This window comes from Mobula birostris, chromosome 6 (genome assembly GCF_030028105.1).
Source record: "Mobula birostris isolate sMobBir1 chromosome 6, sMobBir1.hap1, whole genome shotgun sequence".
Lineage (NCBI taxonomy): Eukaryota > Metazoa > Chordata > Chondrichthyes > Myliobatiformes > Myliobatidae > Mobula > Mobula birostris.
Window position 1 is genome coordinate 186,495,097 of NC_092375.1, and position 18,368 is coordinate 186,513,464.

The 18,368-nt window shown below is 40.1% G+C and overlaps 1 protein-coding gene across 1 annotated transcript in view; it reads right to left on the reverse strand.

Annotated features, from left to right (window-relative positions):
* Positions 1–18,368, reverse strand: part of LOC140198774 (low-density lipoprotein receptor-related protein 2-like) — a 359,184-nt gene that overhangs the window by 139,862 nt on the left and 200,954 nt on the right. Inside the window, 4 exon segments of the mRNA XM_072259784.1 lie at positions 3,117–3,362; positions 8,511–8,707; positions 10,294–10,468; positions 17,280–17,503. Of these exon segments, the coding sequence (XP_072115885.1) occupies positions 3,117–3,362; positions 8,511–8,707; positions 10,294–10,468; positions 17,280–17,503 (842 nt within the window).

Consider the following 18,368-nt stretch of genomic DNA (forward strand, 5'->3'; position numbering starts at 1 on the left):
GCTCTGTTCATGACATCGTTAGATATTGGTTTCATCCATGATATTCTTTGCATCCTCCTCAAAAACCACATCTCCGCTGCTTCAATTCGTTTCCTCATGTTACTAGACATTGTCCAACATTCTGAGCCATATAACATAACTGAATAATCGTAACATTTCAGTACTCTGAGGTGGGTTGTCATGCCTAGTTTAGTATTGGTCAGTATACTCTTCATTCTCATAAAATGTCTTTTGCCATCCCTATTCTTCTTCTGATGTCCATGTTGCACCTGCCATCTGATGTCACCCAGCTTCCTAAGTAGCAAAAGTTCTGTACTTGTTTTATGTCTTCCCCGGTTATTCTCAGCCTGCAGATAGGATTCTCCTTCTTTTTGGATATCACCATATATTCTGTCTTTTTGCAATTGATAGAAAGACCAATTTTTGCACTTTCTTCAACAACTATATCAATTAAGTTTTGTAGTTCTTCCTCCGTACTTGCAATTAACACAATGTCATCCGCATATCTGAAATTATTGATGTTTTCACTGCTAACTTTGATTCCCAAGATGTCTCTTATTTTTTGTAATATTGTTTCACTGTACACATTAAACAAATCAGGGAGAAAACACACCCTAGTCTAACGCCTCTCTTGATTTTCGTAAACTGACTCACTTCTCCATCTATTCTTACAGTGGCAGTTTGTTCCCAGTACAGATTTCTGACTAGGTGGAGGTCTTTCGAATCTAGATCTAGAGTTCAAATAACTTATTGTGCTTCACTTCATCAAATGCTTTTGTATAATCGATTAAAAAAAAACAAATCTTTTTGTGCTTGAATAGCTCATTCTGATAGTATCCATAACATCAATATTGCGTTTCTTGTACCTTGGCCTTTCACAAAACCACATTGTTCTTTACCTCTTTCAGCTTGCATCTTACTTTTAGCTCTTGACAAAAAAATTCTTAGAAGTACTTGGTGATATGACTCATTAAACTTATGGTCCTATGTAATTCACATTCTGTTGCTCCAGGTTTCTAAGGAAGAGTGATAAAGATTGATCTTTTCATCTCTTCTGGTATTATTCCAGTCTCATAAGTGTCATCAGTAAGTTTTTCAATTCCATAATCTTCAAGGGCGATAATTTGATCTATTACTAATTCATCAGGACCTGCTGCCTTTCCTTTCTTCATCTTATTTATTGCATTATGAAATTCAGATTTTAAAATACTTGGACCTTCAATGTTCTTCTTAATTTCTAGTTTTTCGCCTTGATTGTCTTCAAACAATTGCTGAACATACTCAGTTCATCTGTTCATAATCTCATCTTTTTCCATGATAATGGTACCGTCCTTTGCTTTCAAACATCCACCTGAAGAACAGAGGGGCTTTTTACCAGTGATATTCATGATTTGTTGATGTGACCTTTTTGGATCAGTAATAGGGATTCTTTCTATTTGCTCACATTCCTGGTTTAACCATTCTTCTTTGGCTTTTTGACATAAGCTTTGAACTTTTTTAATTGAAGGACTGAAATTCTATAGGATTTGCTTTCTTCCGTCTCCTTTCTTCCATTAGGTTTTTGATTTCATCTGTCATCCATTTATTCTTCATGCTTTTATCTTTTTTAGGAATCACTGACTTTGCTGATTCTACCGAGGCATCCTTTAGAGAGTTAAACTTCATTTCTACATGATTGCTATTGTCTTCAACAGATTCTATTTCTAGACTTTGAAATCTATTCCTTCAATTGTAAATTTTTGTCTTAAGTTTTCTTCTTTAATTAATTGTGAGTAGTCAAGGGATTGTTCAGGTTTTTGCTTCTTTAGTTTTTAAAATTTTACTTTTACATGACATATTACTGGGTTATGGTCACTACTACAGTTTGCATCTGATCAAAAGATGAACCACTTCAAGTTCCTGGATGTAAACATCTCTGAAGATCAATCCTGGCCCCAAAATATTGATGCAGTTCTGAAGAAGGTATGCCAGCGGCTCTAGTTCGTTAGGAGTTTGAGGAGATTTGGTATGATGCTAACGACTTGGAAATTTCTATAGGTGTGTGGTGGAAAGCATTATGACTGGTTGTGTCACAGGCTGGTTTGGAGGCTCCAATGCAGAGCATTGCAAGAGGATGCAGAAGGATATAGATTTATCCAGCTCCATCAGGGGCATAACTCTTCCCACCATCGAGGATGGTAGGGATACAGACGGCTACGGTCCTGATGCAGGTCGATGGGAGTAGGCAGTTTAAGTGATCTTGCATTGGTCTAGAAAACCAAATGGCCTGAATCTGTGCTGTATTTTTCTATGACTCTGTCTCGAATACATAGTGCCCCCGGAAGACAGCATTTACTTCGTCATGGCTGCCCGTGGGAGGACAAATCTCAGAGTTGTATTCTGTCTACATACTTCCATAATAAATGTACATTGAATCTTGAAACCGTCACCATCTGGGACATGCCTTCTTCTTGTTACTACCATGTTTTTGACCTCCTACCCCATCACAAGGGCAGCAGGGAGGAGATGCGGTACATCTCTATCAGAGAATGTATAAGGCATTCCTTCCCTCCACTAGACTGCAAGTCATAACTGGGCAAGGTGTAGCTTTGCTCAGCCTCCCAGTGAGGCTCATGCGAGGCCCTGGGAGCAGGTGGAGGATGGCCATATGAGCAACTGGTGCATATCACAAGTCCTGGTTATGTGACCACTGGCGCCAGGCAGACAACCTCTGAAGAGTATTGATTATGGCTGGGATCACCCGTCTTGTAAGGACAAAACTCGGAAGAAGGCGACCACTTCTGTAGAAAAAATTCTGTAGAAAGACCTTGATTGCCCATGTCATACGACATGGCACATAATGAACAATTGAACATATATAAAACAAAGTAAATGCAGCCAGCAAAATTGATTAGAATGAACCTGGACAGTCTTGGATAATATTTACATAAACCAACGTCCTTTGTTTCTGATAAAACTCCATACCAACTCCCTGGCTTCCCATTACATTTCTTCATCTTTTTCTCTTTAGAAAATGCTGAAGAAATGTATCTAATGTGTGGTTTATGAGTCATAAAAGCAGATAAATATTAAACATAATCTACCTGCCAAGACATTTTTCATTAAAATATACTCACGGCACTCCTCGTAAGGCTCATCCGAGTAATCTCCACAGTCATTATCTACGTCACATTTCCAGGATTGTGGAATACAATGGCCATTATCACATTTAAACTGGTCAGGATTACAGGTTCTTGAAGCACAGGAAGCAGGATCTTCATCAGAGCTATCTGGGCAGTCATCCTCCCCGTCACACTGCCAGCTTCTAGGAATACAGCGCCTGTCAGCACACTGCCACTGGTAGCTCTCACACTGGTGATTCTCTATAAAATGAACATTAAGTCACATTGGATAAATAGGCTCTAGTTTCTTTCAGTTCAGTAATGCACTTGATACTGGAGAACTCATTTTTAATTATGGAGGGAACTAGGGACTTGGTAGCCAACGTGAGCCCATCAGAAATCCCAGAAAACAAAAATTCGTTGATTTTAAATCTCAGACCTATTTCTACATTTGGACTTTGATTCCATAAGACAATAAGAGGACCAGGATTAGGCCATTCAGCCCATCGAGTCTGCACTGCCATGCACTGCTGATTTTTTTCTCAACCCCATTCTACCACCTTCTCCCTTTACCCAACATAGTTACAAAGCAGACACGACAGCAGCCGTATTTCATTAGGACTTTAAGGAGGTTTGGAATGTCACCAAAGACACTTGCAAACTTCTACATTTGTACCACGGAGAGCATTCCAACTGGCTGCATTACTGTTTGGTATGGAGGGGGTGTTGGTGGTGAGACTACTGCACAGGATCAAAATAAGCTGCAGAGAGTTGTAAACACAGTCAACTCCATCATGAGTTCCAGCCTCCCTAGTACTCAGGACATTTTCAAGGAGCGATGCCTCAAAAAGGCTGTGTCCATCATTTAAGACCCCCATCCCCCAGGTCATGCCTTGTTCTCATTGCTACCATCAGGAAGGAGGTACAAAGGCCTGAAGACACACATTCAACAGTTCAGGATTCTGTTTAATATATACTGTGTGTGTACGTACACACACACACACACACACACACACACACACACACACACACACACACACACACTTACTGTAATTCAGCTTTTTCCTTTATTGCTCTGCACTGTATCATACTGCTGCCACAAAGACAACAAATCTCATAACATATGCCAGTGATATTAAACATGATTCTAATTCTGATAATCCTTACCAATCAGGAACCTATAAATTTTTGCCTTAAATATACTTGATGACTTGGCCTCCACTGCTGTCCATAGAATGAATTCTACATTGCCACAGAGAGCAATGTGGAATTCGTTGTCAGAGACAAATTTTAGAGTCATCGTCATAGAGAAATACAGCACAGAACCAGCCCATCAGCCCACATAGTCCACACTGAGCCATTTAAGCTGCCTGCTCCCAATGACCTGCACCAGCACCATAGCCCTCCATTCTACACCCTTGCCACCCTCTGAATGAAGAAGTTTCCCCTCATGTTCCTCTTAAACTTCTCACCTTTCACCCTTAAGCCATGACCTCTGTTTGTAATCCCACCCAACCTCAGTGGAAAAAGCCTGCCTATATTTACCCTACCTATACCCCTAATAATTTTGTATACCTCTATCAAATCTCCTCTCAATCTTTTGTTCTAAAGAATACAATCTTAACCTATTCAACCTTTCCTTATAACTCAGGTGATCCTTCCGATCCAGTAACATCCTTGCAAATCTTCTCTGCACTCTTTCAACTTTGTTTACATCTTTCCTGTAGGTAGGTGATCACAGATGGATTTTCATCGCAGTTCTAAAGAGTTGTCCCTTTATTGTGTGGCTGTGTGCTTGGATCATAGACTCGCCTACTAATAAAAGATCCTTCTTCATTCTACCATTTCTATTGGAAGCAAACAAGAATGATGCCTCAATTGACAGACAGCAGTCCACAAAAATGGGCCGCATCATGGTAATGATGAAGAGGATTAGCCAATCCTCAGGGTGGTGAGAAACAGAGGAGCTATTGGAGCCATGTCACGGAGCCATAAAGGAAGAAAGAAAGAAAGAAGTCCCGAGGAGCTGTGCTGTGTAAGACCATAAGATATACAGTCAATGCAACTTCATTGGGTACCTGCTCTACCAATAAAGTGGCCACTAAGTACGTATTCATAGTCTTCTGCTGCTGCAGCTCATCCAGTTCAAGGTTTGATGCATTCAGTGATGTTCTTCTGCACACCATTGTTGTAGCACGTGGTTATTTGAGTTACTGTCACCTTGAATCAGTCTGATCTTTCTCCTCTGGATTTTTTTCTTGTCCTTCGCACCATTCTCTGCAAGGTCTAGAGACTGTTGTGCATGAAAATCCCAGGAGATCAGCGATTTTTCAGTTACTCACCACTCCATCTGGCACCAACAATCATTCCACGGTCCAAGTTACTTTGATCATATTTCTTCCCCATTCTAATGTTTGGTCTGAACCACAAATAAATATGGCAATTGGAGCTGGTTCTAGGCTGGGGTTCCCAACTGGAGATCCACAGACCCCTTGATTTATGGTAGGGGGCCATGGCATAGAAATGGTTGGGGACCCCCCACTCCAGGAAGACATTCATTTGAAAGATGCTTGAAAAGTAGTTTTGATGAAAGGTGCTTAATTTGAATCTTTATCCCCATTTCCCTTTCCAAAGCTTACAAAGTATTTCCAGCATTTTCTGTATTTTTTTTATTTAACAAAAATCATCTATGAAACTGTGCTCAAAAGTATAACATCAGTGAGGGGTTAGATTAAACTTTTTATGTCATTAAGCAATGGGTCTGTGTATCCCAGGTCGGGAACCCCTGGGTTAGTATAAGTATTGGGGAGTGAAATGAATGTTCACAAGACTGGATGACAGGAAAGAGAATACATGAGAAAAGGAACAGTCAAAGATGAAAATAAACATAGGTAGTTGATTAGGATGCTGGTGAATATCAATAGCTCGGGTCAGGCTTTCGCGATGTTCATCAAGCTTGGCAATTAGCTTGTAGACGTTTTAGCACCCGTTGAGGTGACATCAAATTGCGCAGTTGTTGCTGTTTCTCTCTGGGAGTGCTCATGTTTATATAGGCCCCCGTTCACTTGCCTCGGCCCTAATTGGTTATCCCTTCAGTTGACCTTTGAATTCTATTGGTTCACAATTCTTTGGCTCTTCGGGGTTCAATGATGGTGTCTATTTCAGTACGTTTGTTTACGGAGTTATCAGAAGAGACCAATGCTTCTTAAAATTCTCATTCCTGCTTCAGGTTTGCCTGCGTCAGAACTAGCATGGTGTCCCAGTTAAATTATTGTTCTTCTCAGACTTCATGTACCGAGATCAGCGGCAGCGGGTTATGTCTCCCTACGGCCAGTTTGTGTTCTCGTAAATGAGTTGAGAGTTTACGTTTGCCTGACGCAGTTCTTGTTGCAGTCTCCACAGGTGATTCTGTACACCACATTGCTTTTGTCGGTTGTCTTTAGTGGTACCAAGAATTCAAAGGTCAACTGAAGGGATAGTCAATCAGACCAAGGCAAGCGAATGGGGGCCTACATAAATGCAAGAACTCCCAGAGAGAAACGGCAACAACTACGCACTGAGAATGTCACCCTGATGCCGATGAAATGTCTGCAAGCTAATTGCCAAGCTCGGCAAACACCGCAACACTTAAAATGACTTAAATCTAGAACATGCAACAAATGTAAATTTTTCAGATGTTCAAATAAGGATGTAGCAACTCAGGTCACATTAGAAGACTGATTTTAATGGATCCTTTGCTCATAAGTGGAGGTAGTAGAGTAGAGACAAAAATTAAATCATGAGATCTTGCAGTGATAAGATTGAGCAGAGGACACAGCCTCGGAATAGAGGGATGTCCTTTTAGAACAGAGATGAGGAGGAATTTCTTTAGCCAGGGAGTGGTGACTCTGTGGAATTTATTGCACAGTTGGTCGTGGAGGCCAAATCATTGGGTATATTTAAGGCGGAGGCTGAAAGATTCTTGATTGGTCAAGGCATGAAGCGATGCAGGGAGAAGGCAGGAGATTAGGGCTGAGAGGGAAAATGAATTAACTATGATAACTGGCAGAGCAGACTCGATGGGCCAAATAGCCTAATTCTGCTCCTATATCTTATGGTCTAATAATGCCGAGTAATTTATCTGAGCAAGTGGATTAAAGGTAGGGCTTGCCTTTAAAAGAATGTTCTATGGATTCTGTTAGAATGATTTATTGTAATACATGTGTTTCCTAATCCAACTTCCTTTGAAGTTTTAATCAGTTTAAGAGAATACTGTACACCAATAGGAAATGGGCCAAATGGCCGAATTCTGCTCCTATATCTTATGGACTTGTTGATCAACGATGGACAGTTTTGGAGAGATTTGCAAGGGGAGAGATACAAAAAGTTGTTTAAGTATCGAAGTATCATGGCTGGAAATCTTCCCTGAAAAATGGTATTGAGAGCCAAACTTGAGCCCGAAGGTAATCTAGGAGTCTGTGCACTATTGGGCAGGCGCAGCTACGATGGCACTAGACAGCGACTTCTTCAAGCTCATCAGCGGAAACAGCTTAGTTTCTACCTTTAACGTCTCTCTTTTTTTCCCAAGGTAGATGGGGTTCTGTCAAAGTCCCTAACCTAGAGCTACACTCAAACCTCGGTTCCTTGTGATGATGAGACCTGCTCCCAGGGCTCACTGATTGGCCGTTTTTTGATATCCCAATGATGCGGCCTAGCAGTTAAGCACATCCTTGGGGTTCCAAGACTTTGCAGCCCTGGAGATGAGCTAATTCTATGCCAGCGCCACAGACTGAAGCATCGCAGGAGAAAACAGAATATTGAGAACAGCCGATCAGCTGCTGGAGGTCTCTACTTGGCAAATCAAAATCAATCAATAAATAAATCTCTCTCATTGGTGAGGGAGAGTATTGAATACTCTCAGTTTTCTTCATCACACGTGTACACCAGTAGAGGAAGTTAAATACAGAGTGATGGGGCAGAAAGCAGACAATGAATGACTGAGGTTGGGTGGGACTACAACTGAAGGTCATGGGTTAAAGGTGAAAAGATTAAGGGGAACATGAGGGGAAAGTTTTCACTCAGAGGGTCGTGACAGTGTGGAACCACCTGCCAGTACAAGCACTGAATACAAGTTTGAATTCAACATTTAAGAGAGGTATGGATAGGTACATGGATGGAAGGCTATGGTCCTGGTGCAGGTCAATGGGAGTAGGTAGGTTAAATGGTCCAGCATGGACTAGATGAACCAAAGGGTCTGCTTCTTTGCTCTGCTTTTCTATGACTCCTTTGCATAGTTTTGCAATTTTGATTTGAGTTTCTTGTTTGAAATAATCATTATAGGATAAGAATTTGCAGAAAAAGAGACAAGAAGTGGTCAAAAATGCACATTAGTGGTCAAAGCTGTGCTCAATTAACAAAAGAAATGCTTACCACAAAGTGCAGCATCTTCATCAGATCCATCCGGGCAATTCAAAAAGACATTGCACAAGAAGTAGGAACTGGTACAGTTACCATCATTGCACTGAAATTGTCCAAAACCACAGTAGCGAGGTGGGCAGGTGCTGGGCTCATCAGAACCATCTGTGCAGTCTTTTATTCCATCACATTTCCTCCCAATTGGAATACACCTTGGGGAAGCAAAGCAACAATTTACTATTTTAAAGTTAAGGTTGATGTATTCAATGAATACATTCATCAGATCAATATAAATGTGGGGGAAATTTTGCATTTTGTATCCTCTTTTGCCACAGGTGAGGTCCCAGACGGCTGTACTATAGCACAGCAGACTGTGCAATTACAAAGAATGCATGGCAGTGCCTCTTCTTCCTTGGGAGTTTGCAAAGACTCAGCAAGACATCTAGAACTTGGACAAACTTCAATATAGATGTGTAGTAGAGAGTATATTGACTGGTTGCATCACAGCCTGGTATGCAAACACGAATGCCCTTGAACAGAAAGTCCTGCAAAAAGTAGTGAATTCAGCCCAGTCCATCACGGTTAATGTCCTCATCACCAATGAGCACATCTACATGAAATGCCTTCCCAGGAAAGAAGCATCCATCATCAGGGACCCCACCACCCAGGACATGCTCTCTTCTCACTGCTGCCATCGGGAAGAAGGTACAGGAGCCTCAGGACTCTCACCACCAGGTTCAGGAATAGTTATTACGTCTCGACCATCAGGCTCTTGAACCAAAGGGGATAACATCTCTTGCTCCTTCGTTGAGATGTTCCCACAACCCATGAACTCACTTTCAAGGTCTCTTCACCTCATCTTCTTGATATTTATTGCTTATTTTTTCTATATTTGCAAAGCTCGTTTTCTTTTATACATCAGTTGGTTCGGTCTTTCACTAATTCTGTTACAGTTCTTATTCTATGGATTTACTGAGCATGCCCACAGAAAATGAATCTCATGGTTGTACGTGCTGACATATAGGTACTTTGATAACAAATTTTCTTTGAACTTTGATAGAAGTTTATACAACTACACGATGCCATTGATAGGATACATGGTCAGCCTTTTTCCCTCGGAGTGGAAATGTGAAGAACTGGAAGGTACAGCTTTAAGGTGAGAGGAGAAAGGAGATTTATGAGGCAAGTTATTTTTTAAAGACACAGAGAGCATGGTAGGTGCCTGACGTGCACTGCTGGGGAGTTGGTGGAAGTAGACATGACAGTAACATGTGAAAGGTAGTTAGACTGGCACATGAATATAAGCAATGTGAGTCCCTGGACACTGGGGTGACATGGTAGCGTAATGGTTAGCTCACCGCTTTACAGTACCAGTGACCCAGGTTCAATTCCTCTGCTAACTGTAAGGAGTTTGCATGTTCTCCCTGTGGCCAAGTGGGTTTCCTCCACGTGATCCGGCTTCCTCCTGCAGTCCAAAGGCATACCTGTTGACTGGTTAACTGGTCTTTGTAAATTGTCCCATGATTAGGCTGGGGTCAAATCGGGGAATTGCTGGGTGGCGCAGCTCGAGGTGCCAGAAGGACCTATCCCGCACTCAGTAAATAAACAAATAAATAAATAAAATACATAGACAGAAGGACTTTAAATTGACATCACAGTTGGCAGAGTCACCATGGGCTGTCAGGCCTGTCCATGAGCTATGCACTGTTCTATGGTTGATGAATTGCTGAAACAATACTCACATTAAATGTGAACTCACGATAATCAAAGAATTAATTAAACAAACAGCATTAGTTACCTTTCATTGTTTGTACATCTGTACTGTGTACTTGTGCACGTCAAGAAACAGTGAGAGGTGTTGTCCAGCTGCTTTATGAAGTTATCCGGACATTCACAAGTATAGTTTAGACCACCTGCTGCTATCAGACATAGATGGGAGCAGCCACCGTTATTTGTACCACAAGGGTTGATTGCTGAAATGAGAATTGGTATAAAAGTAATTGAGAACTTGGAAATGTTTTAATCTCCTTTTTTTCCTGGATAGTAGAACTGTACAATGAGGCTGCACTGCAAGGTTATAGGACTAAAAAGACAAAATAGACACAACTTGTTAGCTTGATAACAAGTTTTCTTCCTGAAGGCACACAGAAAGCGATTCATTAACAGCCTCTTCCCTTCTGCCATCCAATTCCTAAATGGAAATTGAATCCATGAACACTACCTCACTACTTTCTTTAAATTTCTGTTTTTGCACTACTTATTTAATTTAACTATTACATATATACATATATATTGTTACCATCATTCAGAAATTATTTTCTATATTAATCATGTATTGCACTGTACTCTGCTACAAAGTTAACACATTTCACGACATATCCCAGTCATATTAAACCTGATTCTGAATTCTGATTATGTCTGTTGTGAACTATCATTCTGTTTAACAGTGCCAAAGGAAGGAAGAATGGGCATAACAATATGTGATTCTTGACTAAGGCTATTGAGGCTGTTGTCAGAGGGGCTATTACTACAACCACAGGTCACGGGGTAAGGGTGAAAGGTGAACAGTTTAAGGGGAACAGGAGGGGAAACTTCTTTACTCAGAGGGTTATGAGATTGTGGAATGAGTTGCCAGCGCGAGTGGTGCATATGAGCCCCATTTCAATGTTTAAGAGAAGTTTAAATAGGTACATGGATGGTAGGGCTATGGAGGGCTCTGGTCCAGATGCAGGTCAATGAGAGCACACAGTTTCAGCACAGAGTAGATGGCCCGAAAGTGCTGTACATTTCTATGACTCAGTGATTCTACTGAGAAATAGATCTAGAGAAGAATTATTTTGTTGTACAATTCAATATACAATTATCCTGAAATATACAATTATCCATCTAGCGAAATCTATGAAAAAACTACAGAACATTTTCACTCCCTGCTCAAGCAGATTTAGTACAATGCTGATGAAAAAAAAGGAATATGTCCAAAACACTATCAGGCCATTGATTTTTTTCTTATGTGCTTTTTTATATTTTGTAGTCCTCGGTTTTATTATGAAATATATCAGTTGTGTTACACAAGCATATGTAGTATAAGCCAGTCAAACATATGTTCTTGAGCAAAACAGTAAATGCTGGGGAAAGTAACCATGATGGGGAGCAATGAGTAAAACACATTCCTTTCTTTTTTTTCTTTTTCAATCTTTTTATTAGTTTCAGCATCATATACATTACAGAAAAATAGACATAGAGAAATTGGGATTACATTATTGAAAAAATAGTTTATACAAATTAAACCTCAATTGACACATAATTCATGAGCCTCCCAAAATCTCAAAAAGTACAGCTCTAATATAGGGAAATACAAGATAAAAATGGAAAAAATATCATGAAAAAAGAGAAAAAAAAGGAAAAAAAATTCCCCCAAATAAAAAAAAATCTAAACCAACTAAAGAAAAACTAAACTAACAAAAAGAAAAAGAATGGGCTATTATGATGCCTCAGATAAGACCATTAGTGTCATTAACTCCGCTCCTCTCCCCGTATATAGAATAACAAAGTAGATTTGGAAAGGGTCAAATTACATCATATGAAAGTATTGAATAAGTGGTCTCCAAATCTCTTCAAATTTAATAGAAGGGTCATAAATGACGTTCCTAATTTTTTCTAAATTTAAACAAGACATAGTTTGTGAAAAGCATTGAAATGTAGTAGGAGGATTAATCTCTTTCCAATTCAATAGCATGGATCTTCTATCCATTAGCATAACAAAAGCAATCATCCGATAAACTGTGGGAGTCAGATGATGTTGGTTTATCATTGGTAAACCAAAGATTGCAGTAAAAGGATGGGGTTGTAAATCAATATTCAAAACAGTTGAAATAATATCAAAAATATCGTCCCAGTATTTCTTCAGCAAAGGGCATGACCAAAACATGTGAGTTAACGAAGCTGTCTCAGAATGACATCTGTCACACGCAGGATTTATATGAGAGTAATAGTGAGCTAATTTATCCTTGGACATATGAGCTCTGTGTACTACCTTAAACTGTATCAACATGTGTTTAGCACATATAGAAGAAGAATTAACTAATTGAAGAATTTTTTGCCATTTCTCAATAGGTAAAGTAAGATTAAGTTCCCTTTCCCAGTTATTCTTGACTGAATTCGATACATCTGGATTTATTTTCATAATCATATTATAAATAATTGCTATTGAACCTTTCTGAAAAGGATTTAAATCTAAAATTCTTTCCATTATATCCGATGAGTATGAAATCGGAAAGGTAGTAAGAACAGTATTTAAAAGTTTCTAATCTGTAAGTATCTAAAGAAATGGGAGCTAGGTAAATTATATTTATTAGATAATTGTTCAAAAGCCATTAAACAATTATCTAAAAATAAATCAGAAAAACATATTATACCTTTATTTTTCCAGACTAGATAGGCTTGATCCAAAAAAGGTTGAAAAAGAAAATTAAGTAGAATAGGGCTTGCTAAAATAAATTGATTCAATCCAAAAAATTTTTGAAACTGAAGCCATATTCGAAGAAAATATTTAACTATTGGGTTATCCATATGTTTGTTCACTTTAGAAAAATCAAAAGGAAGCGGAGACCCTAAAATAGAACCTAATGAAAACCCTGAAATGGATTTATATTCAAGATTAACCCATTGTGGACTTGAAACTGTATCCCAATTCCATGTCCAATATTTTAAGTAACGAATATTAATTGCCCAACAATAAAATCTAAAATTTGGCAATGCTAAACCGCCCTCCTTTTTGGGCTTCTGTAACTATCTTCTACCTGGTCTAGGATTTTTATTTTTATTTTTATTTTTATTTTTATAAGAAGAAATTTTTGAATCAACATTATCAAAAAAGGATTTCAGAATAAAGATAGGCAATGCTTGAAATAAATATAGAAACTTAGGTAAAATCATCATCTTGATGGCGTTGATCCGACCAATTAAAGACAATGTCATTGGTGACCATTTGGTAAACAAACATTTAATCTGATCAAATAAAGGGAAAAAATTAGCCTTAAATAAATCCTTATGCTTCTTCGTGATTTTTACTCCTAAATTAGTAAAATAATCAGTAACCAATCTAAATGGTAAGGATCTATAATTTGGAACCTGCATGTTCAACGGAAAAAATTCACTCTTATTAAGATTCAGTTTATAGCCAGAAAATTTGCTAAACTTGACCAACAAAGGTAAGATTGCAGGAATGGATTTCTCTGGGTCAGAAATATATAGTAATAAATCATCAGCATCTAATGATAGCTTATGTATCTCATTCCCACGAGTAATACCGAAAATATTTGCTGAATCTTGGATAGCAATTGCTAGAGGTTCTAAAGCGATATCAAATAATAAAGGACTTAAAGGACAACCCTGTCTAGTACCAAGAATTAATCGAAAAAAGGGAGATCTTTGATTATTAGTAAAAACCAAAGCTAGAAGGGTATGATATATCGATTTAATCCAAGATATAAATATCGGACTGAAGTTAAACATATCAAGCGTACTGAATAAGTATGGCCATTCAACTCTATCAAAGGCTTTGTCAGCATCTAATGAAATGACATACTCTGGAGTTCTAAGTGAAGGAGTATAAACAATATTCAATAATCTCCTAATATTAAAAGATGAATAACGAATGCACTCCTTACACACAAACATCGCCTTGTCATTCTGCTGTTGCTGCACTGAGTGTACACACTTCAATGTCTTCCCCGGTTATTCTCATAATGGGTCCGAAACTGAGCTGATGCACTCGGACACGAGGAAATCTGCAGATGCTGGAAATTCAAGCAACACACACAAAATGCTGGTGGAACACAGCAGGCCAGGAAGAATCTATAGGAGGAGGTACAGTCGACATTTTGGGCTGAGACCCTTCATCAGGACTAACTGAAAGAAGAGAGAGTAAGAGATTTGAAAGTGAGAGGGAGAGGGGGAGATCCGAAATGATAGGAGAAGACAGGAGGGAGAGGGATGGAGCTAAGAGCTGGAAAGTTGATTGGCAAAAGGGATACAAGGCTGGAGAAGGAAGAATATCATGGGACGGGAGGCCTAGGGAGAAAGAAAGGGGGAGGGGAGCTCAGAGAATGGGCAAGGAGTATAGTGAGAGAGACAGAGGGACTCCCTTGTCCACTCATCCCCCCCATCCCTTCCCGCCAACCTTCCTCCCGGCACTTATCCTTGTAAGTGGAACAAGTGCTACACTTGCCCTTACACTTCCTCCCTTACCACCATTCAGGGCCCCAGACAGTCCTCCCAGGTGAGACGACACTTCACCTGTGAGTTGGCTGGGGTGATATACTGCGTCCGGTGCTCCCGATGCGGCCTCCTATATTTTGGCGAGACACAACGCAGGCTGCGAGACTGTTTCGCTGAACACCTATGCTCTGTCCACCAGAGAAAGCAGGATCTCCCAGTGACCACACATTTTAATTCCACGTCTCATTCCCATTCAGATATGACTATCCACGGCCTCCTCTACTGTCAAAATGAAGCCACACTCAGGTTGGAAGAAGAGTACCTTATATTCTGTCTGGGTAGCCTCCAACCTGATGGCATGAACATTGACTTCTCTAACTTCCGTTAATGCCCCACCTCCCTTCGTACCCCGTCCTTTATTTATTTATTTTTTATTCTTTTTTTTTTTTCTCTCTCTCTTTTTTCTCCCTCTGTCCCACTCACTATAACCTCTTGCCCATCCTCTGGGCTCCCCTCCCCCTTTCTTTCTCCCTAGGCCTCCCATCCCATGATGCTCTTCCTTCTCCAGCCTTGTATCCCTTTTGTCAATCAACTGTCCAGCTCTTGGCTCCATCCCTCCCCCTCTTGTTTTCTCCTATCATTTCTGATCTCCCCCTCCCCCTCCCAGTTTCAAATCTCTTACTATCTCTTTTTTCAGTTAGTCCTGACGAAGGGTCTTGGCCTGAAATATCGACTGTACCTCTTCCAATCGATGCTGCCTGGCCTGCTGCATTCACCAGCATTTTTTGTGTGTTGCCTGATGCACTCAGGCTGGTTTTCCACCATGCACAGGGCAAGATTTTGTCACTTGGTATTGGGGCAGAGTACTTACATGGATTGAAAATTGACTGGCTGATAGAAAACAAAGAGTAGCGATTAACGGGTCCCTTTTGGAATGGCAGGCGGTGGACAGTGGAGTACCGCAGGGTTCAGTGCTGGGACCGCAGCTGTTTACAATATATATTAATGATTTAGATGAGCGAATTAAAAGTAACATTAGCAAATTTGCCGATGACACAAAGCTGGGTGGCAGTGTGAAATGTGAGGAGGATGTTATGAGAACGCAGGGTGACTTGGACAGGCTGGGTGAGTGGGCAGATGCATGGCAGATGCAGTTTAATGTGGATAAATGTGAGGTTATCCACTTTGCTGGTAAGAACGGGAAGGCAGATTATTATCTAAATGGAGTCAAGTTAGGAAAAGGGGAAGCATAACGAGATCTAGGTGTTCTTGTACATCAGTCACTGAAAGCAAGCATGCAAGTACAGCAGGCTGTGAAGAAAACTAATGGCATGCTGGCCTTCATAACAAGGGGAATTGAGTATAAGAGCAAAGAGGTCCTTCTGCAGCTGTACAGGGCCCTGGTGAGACCACACCTGGAGTACTGTGTGCAGTTTTGGTCTCCAAATTTGAGGAAGGACATTCTTGCTATTGAGGGAGTGCAGCGTAGGTTCACAAGGTTAATTCCCGGTATGGCAGGACTGTGATATGTCGAAAGATTGGAGCGACTGGGCTTGTATACTCTGGAATTTAGAAGGCTGAGTGGGGACCTTATTGAAATATATAAGATTATTAAGGGATTGGACATGCTGGAGGCAGGAAGCATGTTCCTGCTGATGGGTGAGTCCAGAACCAGAGGCCACAGTTTAAGAATTAGGGGTAGGCCATTTAGAACGGAGTTGAGGAAAAACTTTTTCACCCAGAGAGTGGTGGATATGTGGAATTCTTTGCCCCAGAAGGCTGTGGAGGCCAAGTCTCTGGATGCTTTCAAAAAAGAGATGGATAGAGCTCTTAAAGATAGCGGAATCAAAGATTACGGGGGTAAGGCAGGAACTGGATACTGATTGTGGATGATCAGCCATGATCACAGTGAATGGCGGTGCTGGCTCGAAGGGCCGAATAGCCTACTCCTGCACCTATTGTCTATTGTCTACTTTCGTAATGAGATATGTAAATGTGTATATGCTGTTTGTATACTGTATTTAAGGTGGATACTTCAGTTCATTTTGTAATGTAACTACATTGTGGGGAGCATCATATTTTAATTCATGGATAGTCCTAAGTTAACTTTGTTGGTAATTAAAGATGGTATGTCCTAGTGCTGAATAAAAAGGAAGTTATCGTCCCCAGAAAGGGAGAGAAATAGGGGCTGAGGGAGAGATCTGGGCTGCCAGGAGTTCACACTGGACAAGATTAAGTAAAAAAGCTATTATTGTGTTTTCTGGTAGATAGCTATTTGTAAATATTTGCAGTTTTCTTTTCACTATATTTTGTAAGTTTGATTTTTTACACACCTAATAAACACCCTTGCACTAAAGTGCTAAGCGATTCCAGCTATTTTTCCTTTGGTCATAGCCCAGGTATCTAACAGTGACACTCGAAGGGCGTAACATGTATTCTATGTGTTTTCCTTTCAGAAAGTATGTAAAATTTATTTAATCTAGGGATAGGCGTTAATCCAATATTTTATTGCAGTGCAACACTGTTTCAATATGAGGTAAGAAAGTATGCTCTCTATACATTTACCTCTTGGTTGTCTGTATGGGTGATATACGATGATATAAGTGGGCACATGGGTGATATTCACCAAAATCTCTCTATTTTCCCCTGTGTATTTATTTGCTTTCTCCACTGATTTTGTGTTCCAATCAGTCCAATATATTGTATCCTCAAACAGGCTAATTGCAAATGGATGGCTCAGTATCCCTTCAAATACTGTATGTCGAAAGCTTCCATCCAGATTCGAAAACCTATAAAACAAAAAAGCCATTTATAATTCCATTGTGAGAAAGTAAAAACTGCCTTAATTGACACTGAAATGTAATTCTTCTCAGCAAGTTTTGAAGATGTTAAGTCAGAATTGATTTTTGGCCACGAGGAATAACTAGTGGTTCAGACTATGCCAATCAAATCATAATTGTGTGGCTCTGCACAGTTGAACTTTATTTATTCATCGAGATACAATGTGGAATAGGCCTCTCCTGCCCTTCAAGCCACCGACTTAATCCTAGCCCAATCACAGGACAATTTACAATGACCAATTAACCCACCAACCTGTATGTCTTTGGACTGTGGGAGGAAACAGGAGCACCCAGAGGAAACTGATGCGGTCACAGGGAGAACATACAAACCCCTTCCAGTCAGCAGGTTGCTGGTGCTGTAAAGCATTGTGCTGGCCATCATGCTACTGTGCTGCCCCAACTTAAAAACAATCAGTTTATTTATTTCATTTTTATTTAGTGAAAGAGTGCAGAGTAGTCCCTTCCAGCCCTTCGAGCCATGTATCTTCCTTGTCTCAGTTGGATAAAGTTGACCTACCTAGTTTCGTTTGTGACGTGACACCAATTCTGATAAGCAAGACTGAAGTGAAGTACATGTGATTTGTTTGCCATGCTTCTGAGTCCATTTACATACAGTACAATTATAGTTAAATCTTTTCAAGGACAGGTAGATAGAGGCCACGTCTTGATAGCTTTTTACCCCATGTTAGCAATGATTTTATTTTATTTTTACTTCGCGATACAATGCAGAGTAGGCCCCTCCGACCCTTCAAGCCCCAGCAACCACCGACAACTGTGATTAACCCTAACTTAATCACAGGGCACTTTACAGTGA